The 12,500-nt window shown below is 38.1% G+C and overlaps 2 protein-coding genes across 2 annotated transcripts in view; both read left to right on the forward strand.

Annotated features, from left to right (window-relative positions):
- The window catches only part of LOC137615515 (nucleolar protein dao-5-like), a 1,762-nt gene extending 36 nt beyond the window's left edge, over positions 1-1,726 (forward strand). Inside the window, exons 1-3 of the mRNA XM_068345429.1 lie at positions 1-24; positions 362-724; positions 833-1,726. The exon at positions 1-24 is cut by the window's left edge and continues 36 nt beyond it. Coding sequence (XP_068201530.1) covers positions 1-24; positions 362-724; positions 833-1,726 — 1,281 coding nt within the window. The remainder of the gene's footprint in view (positions 25-361; positions 725-832) is intronic.
- Positions 1,727-3,912: 2,186 nt separating this feature from the next.
- LOC137615516 (nucleolar protein dao-5-like) overlaps positions 3,913-12,500 on the forward strand; it is a 23,613-nt gene continuing 15,025 nt past the window's right edge. The window contains exon 1 of the mRNA XM_068345430.1: positions 3,913-4,013. Within this exon, the coding sequence (XP_068201531.1) occupies positions 3,913-4,013 (101 nt within the window). The remainder of the gene's footprint in view (positions 4,014-12,500) is intronic.

Raw genomic sequence — 12,500 nt, forward strand, 5'->3', positions numbered from 1 at the left:
GCGTATCCAGTCTTACCAAGTACCGTAAATTGACATTTTGAATAACGCTGGAATATGCTGGAGCCACAATCATATTATATACTAAACGGGAGGAAAAACACTTAATTAATGTAGACTTCGTTAAGAAACAGATTCTATATATGACGGACATTTAAAGCAAAAAAAAAAAAAAAAAAAAAAAAAAAAAAAAAAAAAAAAAAAAAAAAAAAAAAAAAAAGCATTTGATAAGAGATTAGGGGAAGAATGTTTGAGAAGGGAAGAAAAACGACTGGTGAGCCAAGGTGGAAACCTGCATCCGAATCCGAAAGATCCCGAGGAAGAGTGTTGAGAAGCCAGATGAAACCGGATAGACAACCTCAAGCCACAAGCTAAGCCAGTCGAAACCGGATCAAACCGGATAGACAACCTCAAGCCACAAGCTAAGCCAGTCGAAACCGGATCAAACCGGATAGACAACCTCAAGCCACAAGCTAAGCCAGTCGAAACCGGATCAAACCGGATAGACAACCTCAAGCCACAAGCAAAGCCAGTCGAAACCGGATCAAACCGGATAGACAACCTCAAGCCACAAGCAAAGCCAGTCGAAACCGGATCAAACCGGATAGACAACCTCAAGCCACAAGCTAAGCCAGTCGAAACCAGATCAAACCGGATAGACAACCTCAAGCCACAAGCTAAGCCAGTCGAAACCAGATCAAACCGGATACCCAACCTCAAGCCACAAGTGAAGCCAGTCGAAACCAGATCAAACCGGATAGACAACCTCAAGCCACATGCTTAACCAGTCGAAACCAGATCAAACCGGATAGACAACCTCAAGCCACATGCTAAGCCAGTCGAAACCAGATCAAACCGGATAGACAATCTCAAACCACAAGCTAAGCCAGTCGAAACCATATCAAACAGGATAGACAACCTCAAGTCACAAGCTAAGCCAGTCGAAACCAGACCAAACCGGATAGACAACCTCAAGCCACAAGCCAAGCCAGTCGAAACCAGATCAAACCGAATAGACAACTTCAAGCCACAAGCTAAGCCAATCAAAGCCAGATCAAACCGGATAGACAACCTCAAGCCACAAGCTAAGCCAGTCGAAACCAGACCAAACCGGATAGACAACCTCAAGCCACAAGCTAAGCCAGTCGAAACCAGATCAAACCGAATAGACAACTTCAAGCCACAAGCTAAGCCAGTCAAAGCCAGATCAAACCGGATAGACAACCTCAAGCCACAAGCTAAGCCAGTCGAAACCAGACCAAACCGGATAGACAACTTCAAGCCACAAGCTAAGCCAATCAAAGCCAGATCAAACCGGATAGACAACCTCAAGCCACAAGCTAAGCCAGTCGAAACCAGACCAAACCGGATAGACAACCTCAAGCCACAAGCTAAGCCAGTCGAAACCAGATCAAACCGAATAGACAACTTCAAGCCACAAGCTAAGCCAATCAAAGCCAGATCAAACCGGATAGACAACCTCAAGCCACAAGCTAAGCCAGTCGAAACCAGACCAAACCGGATAGACAACCTCAAGCCACAAGCTAAGCTAATCAAAGCCAGATCAAACCGGTTAGACAACCTCAAGCCACAAGCTAAGCCAATCAAAGCCAGATCAAACCGGATAGACAACCTCAAGCCACAAGCTAAGCCAGTCGAAACCAGATCAAACCGGATAGACAACCTCAAGCCACAACTAAGCCAGTCGAAACCAGATCAAACCGGATAGACAACCTCAAGACAAAAGAGAAGCCAGTCGAAACCAGATCAAACCGGATAGACAACCTCAAGACAAAAGAGAAGCCAGTCGAAACCAGATCAAACCGGATAGACAACCTCAAGACAAAAGAGAAGCCAGTCGAAACCAGATCAAACCAAATAGAAAACTTCAAGCCACAAGCTAAGCCAGTCGAAACCAGATCAAACCGGATAGACAACCTCAAGCCACAACTAAGCCAGTCGAAACCAGATCAAACCGGATAGACAACCTCAAGACAAAAGAGAAGCCAGTCGAAACCAGATCAAACCAAATAGAAAACTTCAAGCCACAAGCTAAGCCAGTCGAAACCAGATCAAACCGGATAGACAACCTCAAGCCACAACTAAGCCAGTCGAAACCAGATCAAACCGGATAGACAACCTCAAGACAAAAGAGAAGCCAGTCGAAACCAGATCAAACCAAATAGAAAACTTCAAGCCACAAGCTAAGCCAGTCGAAACCAGATCAAACCGGATAGACAACCTCAAGCCACAACTAAGCCAGTCGAAACCAGATCAAACCGGATAGACAACCTCAAGACAAAAGAGAAGCCAGTCGAAACCAGATCAAACCAAATAGAAAACTTCAAGCCACAAGCTAAGCCAGTCGAAACCAGACCAAACCTGATAGACAACCTCAAGCCACAACTAAGCCAGTCGAAACCAGATCAAACCGGATAGACAACCTCAAGCCAAAAGAGAAGCCAGTCGAAACCGGATCAAACCGGATTATGCAGTTAAGGGAGAGAATTACGGTGAGAGCCGAACCAGCTTTGATTTTAAAGGAAAGATAGAATGTTATCACGCACCTAAGTCCTCAGTGAGGTTAGAGAGATCGTTAGTGACAGTTGAGTCATTCATCCAAATGTGATAATAATGTTATGAATCATGATAGTAGGAGTAGAAGTTACGGCAGAGAGTAAGGAAATGATACTGCAGGTACGAACTGAAGCAATGTTATCATATAATAAAGAGCAAATATCTGATACACACACACACACACACACACACACACACACACATATATATATATATATATATATATATATATATATATATATATATATATACATATATATATATATATATATATATGTGTGTGTGTGTGTGTGTGTGTGTGTGTTCATTATTTCTCATGTCGTTTATTTATTTCCTTATTTCCTCTCCTCACTGGGCTATTTTTCCTTGTTGGAGCCCTTGGCCGCAATAACATCTTGCTATTTTAACTAGTGGTGTTGCTTAGCTAGTAATAATAATGATAACAATAATAATAATAATAATAATAATAATAATAATAAAAATATTATATATATGTATATATATATGCATATATAAACACACACACACACACACATATATATATATATATATATATATATATATATATATATATATATATATATATATATATATATATATCACGCTAAACGGCAACCAATAGGAAAACAACAATCTCCTACAAATTGCCCTAACTGCCGTGTTGTAGTTAGGAAAGGGGGAGGGAGGTGGAAAGGGTTGAATCTGTGTGTGTATGCATATCTAAATACCTAGCCGTCATTCTGCCGGGTCGTATACACTAGTAGTAATACAAACAATAACAAAATCAACAACACCATTCTTTATAACAACTATAATAGTAATTGCAACAACTATAACACCAAAAATTAACTTAAACGAAACAATATTATAACATTTTCAATGCCATTATAAGATATGTTAATTAATCCATGAGATTTTGAAGGTGCACACTTGATGTGGTAGGCCATTTCATCTTTTGTTTTCTTATTTGTATAATATTTTGTCTATGTTCTTTTATATGTTGTTATTGTGTTGACTTAAGTTGTTTGATCATGAATAATTGTAAACGGGTAACTTGTGGGCATTTTGTTATACGTTATCTATATATGATAAAACTTTATAGCTGTGGTCAATAAATTATCTATCTATTTATCTATCTATCTATAGAAGATGCAGACGGAAAGCGAAAGTGACTTCTGCATATTGCAAAGAATCGGCTGTCTATCATTGCAAAGAATTGCATGCTAGTTTTTAGCACGCATACGTTTTAGGCTACGCCCTTTTACGCTATTGCAATACGTCATTATGGTACTTTTTTATATTTTCAAGACATTTTTACTTTAAATGGGACAGAGGTAGATGGAGAAAGCTGACCAGAAACATCGACCCCATATAGAAGTGAGAAAAGATGTAGACAAAGAAGAAGAAGAAGAAGAAGAAGAAGAAGAAGAAGAAGTCCTGTATATTTAAGAGAAGCCTTTTTTCATTATTCGATCTTTTATACTACAAATACAGATAAAATTTTCCATAATTATCTTAAGCTTTTAATGTGATTTTATTTTGTTATTTTCATAAATTTATAACTGTTACATTTGATTTATAAGTTCAAAACCAAATATTCTTTATTCAATTAATTTTCCTTAACATTTATGAATACTCTCTAAAACATACTCCTTAGAACAGTTCTAATAAAAAAAAAGCTCTCCATAATCTAAACTAAAACTGTAGTGCAGAATAAATAAAAAACACTAATACTGCCTTTCTATACGTCATTCAAATACTCTACACCAAGCCGACAAAAGGCTTTTAACGCCATGATTAAAGTCTGCCCGAGCCCTTAACTCGCGCTGTTTGAAAAGAGCCTTTTGCTTCGCCTAAACGAATCCGCCTTTGGCATACTCAGAAATGTACCTTGATCTACGGATAACTCTGCAACACGCAAGGTTATTTTTCCCCCTTGGGGTGGGGAAGGGGGGGGGAGGGCATGTTCCCCAAAGTGTTCCACTAGGGTTAGTAATTTTCTGTAATTGTTGGTGTCCTGTAAATTAAGGGACTTTTTGTGGAGATGAATAATTCTTGAGATCGCCCCCCCCCCTTTTTTTCATGTGGCATTCCTGGAATATCACCTGAATAATTTTGGGAGGTTTAACTGTTATAGGAAGATGTCTTGGGAAGTTTTTACTGATAAAGGAAGATGTCTTTGGGTGTTTTTACTGATATAGGAATATTTCTTGGGATGTTTTTACTGATATAGGAAGATTTCTTGGGATGTTTTTACTGATAGAGGAAGATGTCTTGGGAAGTTTTTATTGATATAGGAAGTTTTTACTGATATAGGGAGATGTCTTGGGATGTTTTTACTGATATAGGAAGGTGTCTTGGGAAGATTTTATTGATATAGGAAGTTTTTACTAATAGAGGAAGATGTCTTGGGAAGTTTTTATTGATATAGGAAGTTTTTACTGATATAGGAAGATGTTTATGGGTGTTTTTACTGATATAGGAAGATGTCTTGGGATGTTTTCACTGATAGAGGAAGATATCTTGGGACGCTATTGATATAGGAAGTTTTTACTGATATAGAAACATGGTTTTGGGTGTTTTTACTGATATAGAAAGATGTCTTGGAGTGTTTTTACTGATATAGAAACATGGTTTTGGGTGTTTTTACTGATATAGAAAGATGTCTTGGAGTGTTTTTACTGATATAGAAACATGGTTTTGGGTGTTTTTACTGATATAGAAAGATGTCTTGGAGTGTTTTTACTGATATAGGATGATGTCTTGGAATGTTTTTTATTGATACAGGAGGTTTTTACTAATATTGGAAGATGTCTTGGTAATTTTTTATTAATATAGGAAGATATCTTGGGAAGTTTTTATTAATATAGGAAGATGTCTTGAGAAGTTTTTACTGATATAGGAAGATGTCTTGGGATGTTTTTACTGATATAGGACGATGTCTTGAGAAGTTTTTGATGATACAGGAAGATGTCTTGGGAAGTTTGTACTGATAAATAAAGTCTTTACTGATATATGAAGACGTCTTGGAATGTTTTTATTGATACAGGAAGATGTCTAAATATATTTCTGGAAAGTTTTCTTATTTAATCTAAAATATTTATAAAATATACAACACTTCATGAACTTTTGTGGAATAAATGAATAATCGGAAAAAGTGAACCTTTAAAACTGCTAAAAATTACTAAAGAAATTGCATCACCAAGTTAAACTCTAGTAATATTAGCTGATAATAATAATAATAATAATAATAATAATAATAATAATAATAATAATAATAATACCGCAAGGGAAAATACGTGGCAATTAATACAATGCCTCGAAAGAGAGAGAGAGAGAGAGAGAGAGAGAGAGAGAGAGAGAGAGAGAGAGAGAGAGAGAGAGAGAGAGAGAGAGAGAGAAATAATTCATCTTCAAGTGCTTTAACGACCTTGGTAACGACCGAAAGGGAGCATGATCACGCCAAGAGCGTGTCCGAAGGTCAGGACTTATAGTCTCCGTTGGCAGTTATGGCGATGACGTGAAGTGTTTAATGGTTTGTTAATTAGAAAGTGGGTAAACGCATTTGACTGCCTTGCCAGGCTTAACAAAGAGGGGTCTCTCTACTCGAGCTTAAAGAAACAAGGACTCTATTCAAGCAGAAAAAACAGGGTCGTCTTTCTGGCCAAGCTTTACAAAGAGGGTCGTCTTTCAACCCAAGTTTTACAAAGAGGGTCGTGTCTCTAGCCTAGCTCAACAAAAAGGGTCGTCTTTCTAGCCAAGCTTTACAAAGAGGGTCGTCTTTCAACCCAAGTTTTACAAAGAGGGTCGTGTCTCTAGCCTAGCTCAACAAAAAGGGTCGTCTTTCTAGCCAAGCTTTACAAAGAGGGTCGTCTTTCAACCCAAGTTTTACAAAGAGGGTCGTGTCTCTAGCCTAGCTCAACAAAAAGGGTCGTCTTTCTAGTCAAGCTTAACAAAGAGGGTCGTCTTTCTAGCCAAGCTTTACAAAGAGGGTCGTCTTTCTAGCCAAGCTTTACAAAGAGGGTCATATTTCTAGCCAAGATTCACAAAGAGGGTCGTATTTCTAGCCAAGATTCACAAAGAGGGTCGTCTTTCTATCCAAGATTCACAAAGAGGGTCGTATTTCTAGCCAAGATTAAAAAAGAGGGTCGTCTTTCTAGCCAAGCTTTACAAAGAGGGTCGTCTTTCTAGCCAAGCTTTACAAAGAGGGTCGTCTTTCTAGCCAAGCTTTACAAAGAGGGTCGTCTTTCTAGCCAAGCTTTACAAAGAGGGTCATATTTCTAGCCAAGATTCACAAAGAGGGTCGTATTTCTAGCCAAGATTCACAAAGAGGGTCGTCTTTCTATCCAAGATTCACAAAGAGGGTCGTATTTCTAGCCAAGATTAAAAAAGAGGGTCGTCTTTCTAGCCAAGCTTTACAAAGAGGGTCGTCTTTCTAGCCAAGCTTTACAAAGAGGGTCGTCTTTCTAGCCAAGCTTTACAAAGAGGGTCGTCTTTCTAGCCAAGATTCACAAAGAGGGTCGTCTTTCTAGCCAAGATTCACAAAGAGGGTCGTATTTCTAGCCAAGATTCACAAAGAGGGTCGTCTTTCTATCCAAGATTCACAAAGAGGGTCGTATTTCTAGCCAAGATTAAAAAAGAGGGTCGTCTTTCTAGCCAAGCTTTACAAAGAGGGTCGTCTTTCTAGCCAAGCTTTACAAAGAGGGTCGTCTTTCTAGCCAAGCTTAACAAACAGGGTCGTATTTCTAGCCAAGATTTACAAAGAGGGTCGCCTTTCTAGCCAAGCTTTACAAACAGGGTCGTCTCTCTAGCCAAGCGTAACTAACAGGGACGTTTCTCTAACCAAGCGTAACTAACAAGGTCGTCTCTCTAGCCAAGCTTAACAAACAGGGTTGTCTCTCTAGTCAAGCTGAACAAAGAGGGTCGTCTCAGGCCAAGTTGAACAAACAGGGTCGTAGTTCTAGCCAAGATTTACAAAGAGGGTAGTTTTTCTAACCAAACTGAACAGAGTCGTCTTTCTAGCCAACCTTTACAAAGAGGGTCGTCTCTAGCCAAGCTGAACAAACAGGGTCGTATTTCTAGCCAAGATTTACAGAGGGTCGTCTTTCTAGCCAAACTGGATAAATATGGTGTCTCTAACCAACCTTAATTAAGAGGGCCTTTCTAGCTAAACTTAACAAACAGGGTCGTCTCTCTAGCCAACTTAACAAATGGTAGTCTTTCTACCCAAGCTTTACAAAGACGGTCGTATCTCCAGGCAAGCTTAACAAATATGGTGTGTCTAACCAAGCTTAAAATAAGACGGTCTCTCTGTCCAAGCTCATCAAAGAGGGACTTTATTCACGCTGAACTAACAGGGTCGTCTTTCTAGCCAAGCTTTACAAAGAAGGTCGTATCTTTAGGCAAGCTTAACAAATATGGTGTCTCTAACCAAGCTTAACAAACAGGGCCTCTCTAGATTCGACTTGTTGGCAATATGCTGCTTACACTTACTAAGTAAACTTCATCATGGTGAAGCTCACCGTTTCCGTCTGCATAACAGTTACTACAATAATCTATTAATATTAATCAAGTATTCATAAATGTAATGATGTATTTTATCATACCAGAACGATGTACTGATATATTTTATGATACATAAATCATCAGAACCCAACAATGATATCTCTCTATAGTCAATTATTTTTAGTGAGGCAGATTTACACCGACTCGCAGGGGGTGCTCTTTTAGCTCGGAGAAGTTTTCTGATCTCTGATTGGTTGGACAAGATAATTCTAACCAATCAGATAGCAGGAAACTTTTCCAAGCTAAAAGGGCACCGCTATGAGTCGGTGCAAATGCACCTCATTAAAAAAAATTGAGTATAGTTATGATTTTTCATTTTATTTTTCACGACATTTTCATTTGTTATTCATCATACAGAATCAAGATTCGTTATAAGGAGAGTGTGATCACAGCTAGGTCAAGGTCGTATACAATGTACAGGTACAGTTGGACACAGGAATTCCTAGTACGTATCACTCTGAGGAAATGCACACTGCCACACTCTTACTGAGTGGAGAGTTCCTGTGCGTTGCTCCGCTCTGATGCTATCTCTCCCTACACTATCTATTTGGGTACTTGCTAACCCAGTATAGGTGAGAAAGGCTGTACTTCTTCAGAGCGTGGTGTACCAGGAATTTCTGTGTCCAACTGTACATTTATATGTATATGTATATATATATATATATATATATATATATATATATATATATATATATATGTATATATATATTAGATTTTGCCTGGGCCAACCATGTTAAACACACCACGAACAGCAATAATCGCTGGAGCTAATAATTTTAAAGGTTTAAAGGCCCCTCATGAATAGCACTGGCAAGGGACAGTGACATTGCCCTATCAAGCAGGACAATGACCTAGAGACCGACCATATTACATATGAGCAGAAGCCAAGCCACCTCTCCGCCCAAGCTGGGACCAAGGAGGGCTAGGCATTGGCTGCTGATGACTCAGCAGATATACCTAAAGGCTCCCCCAAACGCCCCAATACTTAGCTCACAAGAATGAGGAGGTTGCAGGGAACAATGGAACTAACAAGTTTGAGCGGGATTCGAACCCCAGTCTGGCAATCACCAGGCAATGTCGCTACCACCAGGCCACCACAACCTTGCAAATAGAAGGCACTTTGTTTTCAAAGAGAGTAGCCTTTTATGTGCACTGTATGTACCACAATCCATTCAGACTTCCTAGTGTCATTTCTATGTTCATTTTTAATTCTTGCGTGTCACGGGATGTTTGCTTGGGGCACATTGAAGGCAAAAATCTCGATTTTCTTACTCTTTAAACTTATGGTACTAGTAGTACAATTTCTTTCTCAAGGCCAAGTTTCTGGAAACAATACTAATTTCAGGTGATTCTTGAAAGCAAGTTGTTTGAAATTCTTTTATTGATATTCATTAAAGTTGCTAATTTTTCCCTGTTGGAGCCCTTGGGCTTATAGCATCCTGTTTTTCCAAATAGGGTTGTAACTTACCTAATAATAATAATGTCCCCCTTTTAAATTCTGTCAATTGATTTTCACATTTTAAAAAAGAATTTCAAAACAATGAATTTTTGCTTGAAAATTTCGCTGGATTACTAGTCGTTCTTCATACGACTGAATTACTCAAATATATTAAAGGTATTCTAAGAAGTCTCTTGCTTGAGGGTACACTCAGGTAAACTAGTCTGTCTGTTTCATTTCCTTTCCTGACTGTTTTTTTTCCTATTGGAGCCCTTGGGCTTATAGCACCTTACTTTTTTTTTCAAATAGGGCTGTAATAATAATAATAATAATAATAATAATAATAATAATAATAATAATAATAATAATAATGTCATCCTTTTAAATTCTATTAACTGACTTTTACATTATAAAAAAAAATATCAAAAGATTTTCTTGTATAAAATTTCACATGATCATAAATATAGTATAATAATAATAATAATAATAATAATAATAATAGTAATAATAATGTCTTACTTTTAAATTGACTTTTACATTATAAAAAAATCAATAAAATTTTTCTTATAAAGAATTTTACAGGATTATTTCTTTTCCTCATTGGGCTATTTTCCTTGCTGTAGCCCTTTGGCTTATAGCATCCTGCTTTTCCAAACAGGGTTGTAACTTAGCAAGTAATAATAATAATAACAAGTGAGCAAGTCCTGAACGCGGACATGGTCCTCGTAGAGGACATACCTCCGCCAAGGTGACCTAGAGCGCCATATGTCCTAGAATCATGAATTGATGTGACTTCGACTTTCAAGTAACGTTTGACCTTTAATTTAGCTTAACCATTCAATGGCCTTGGCAGTTACCTGACACTGAGGTTGAAGGACTTTTGCCACTGATACTTAATATGACATTGATATAATGCACCAATATGACCTTGACCTTTGACCTTTATAAATTTGAACATCACCCATGGGTTGCGCCTGGACTAGGACTTCCCTGTTGGCTTATGCAAAAGTCAGTGCTTTATTTCTGTCTCTTGATATGGCCACTTATGTCATAGTGACACCAGTGACCCCTGTGACCTTGACCTTGGGGTGACCTTGACCAAAATTTAATCAGTTCTTCCATACACATTGGGGAACTACTTGGCCAAGTTTGAAGTGATTCCGTGTAGAAATGTGGCCTCTACGTTGTCCACAGACAGACAGACAAACAGAGAAACAAACAAACAAACAAACAAACAAACCGAACCGAAAACATAACCTCCGCCGCTTGGCGGAGGTAATAATAATAATAATAATAGAGCCCTGCTCTTATGGCATCTTGCTTTTCCAACTAGGGTTGTAGTTTAGGTAATAATAATAATAACAATAATAATAATAATAACAACAATAATAATAATAATAATAATAATAATAATAATAATAATGATTCTTTTATCTGTGCCATATTAGGCATACACAAACATCCATCATGGTCGCCAATATGAATGCTGTGTACCTAATGTAAAAGAAAATTACTTCCTTGTTATTGGAATGCGTTTTTCTTTACATTAGGTCCCTAAATACCAATGATTACAGTCATTACTACGGCAATTACATAACGAATTGCATAACATGGCATTCGTCCTGATACAGAATGTGTATGTGGAGGAGTTAATCATTCTACTATTTTTCTAATTCAAAGATTTTTTCTATTTGAAGAGGAATTTCGCTTATTCTAATTTTATTTTCTTTGTGATGAATTATTCTAGATTTCTTTATTTTTGTTCGATTGGCCATTCTGGTTTTTGTCTATTTCCGTTATATGACATCTATTACTTGAAACATTGAATCCTAAATTCTTTCAATGTCCAGGACTCTTCAAACTATCTACTAAGCGAAGAAATCTAATGATCTATCAAAACCTACAAAGCCAAACATGTTTAAGTACAGTTGGACACAGGAATTCTTAGCACACCTCCCTCTGACACCATAACTGAGCGGCAAGTTCCTGTGTGTAGCCCCGCCCACTTCCTCTGCCATCTCTTCCTACTAGCCACAGAGTAATGGTGGAATCACACTAGTCATTTCTTGCTCGAGGTTTTCGCCAATCTCAAGCCAATGATAGCGAGCGAAAACGTTGTAGTGTAAACACTACGATCTCGCGGTTCGAGGAGCAAATAGGAAAAAGTGTAAACAAAACAGATCAGCTGACATCAACATGGCGCCCAGAAATATTCTAAATGTTGCAGCTACAACTACCACAGGATGAACAAAGCAGATTTTTATTATCTCTTGAGGCTTGTTAGACTCCAGATTGCCAAGCAAGAGCACGTTCTATCTGCAGCAGCCATCTTGTTTGTTTAAATCCGATGACATGCTCGCGGTTTGTGCTCGCTGCTTCCATCCAGTTGGGAAGCCAATATCTCGAGCAACAAGCTCTCACGTTTTCCATTTTGGGCAGCAAGGGCTTGTTGCTAGCGAAAAGATGCCTAGTGTGATTCCAGCTTAAGGGGTGGGAGGGTTCTTTTCCTCAGAGGGAAGTGTGCTAGGAATTTATATGTCCAGCTGTACTTTGATAGATAGATAGATCTATAGACAGAAAGATAGATAGATAGACAGATAGTTAAGATTATTAGATTGATGGTTTTCATAAATACACAACCATCAAAAGTAGAATCAGTTAACCCAGGCCTACATAGCATTAAGATTTTAGACGATTGTCAATAAAGGCATATCCTTGAAATTGCACCAACCGTGTGTCACACGATCGTACATAGTTCATTTTGTGTATATATTATGCTTGTATCTTCGCTCTTCCCTCGCACTAAAAAGAACCTGAAAAAATATGTCTGTTTTTATCATCGGTAACGGTGTCTGTTTTGAACATGAAATTTTTTGTTGCCTTGAGGTTTTGTATATAAAGGAGAGTGTTCTATAATAAACTC

The sequence above is a fragment of the Palaemon carinicauda genome, chromosome 21 (assembly GCF_036898095.1).
Source record: "Palaemon carinicauda isolate YSFRI2023 chromosome 21, ASM3689809v2, whole genome shotgun sequence".
Taxonomy (NCBI): Eukaryota; Metazoa; Arthropoda; class Malacostraca; order Decapoda; family Palaemonidae; genus Palaemon; species Palaemon carinicauda.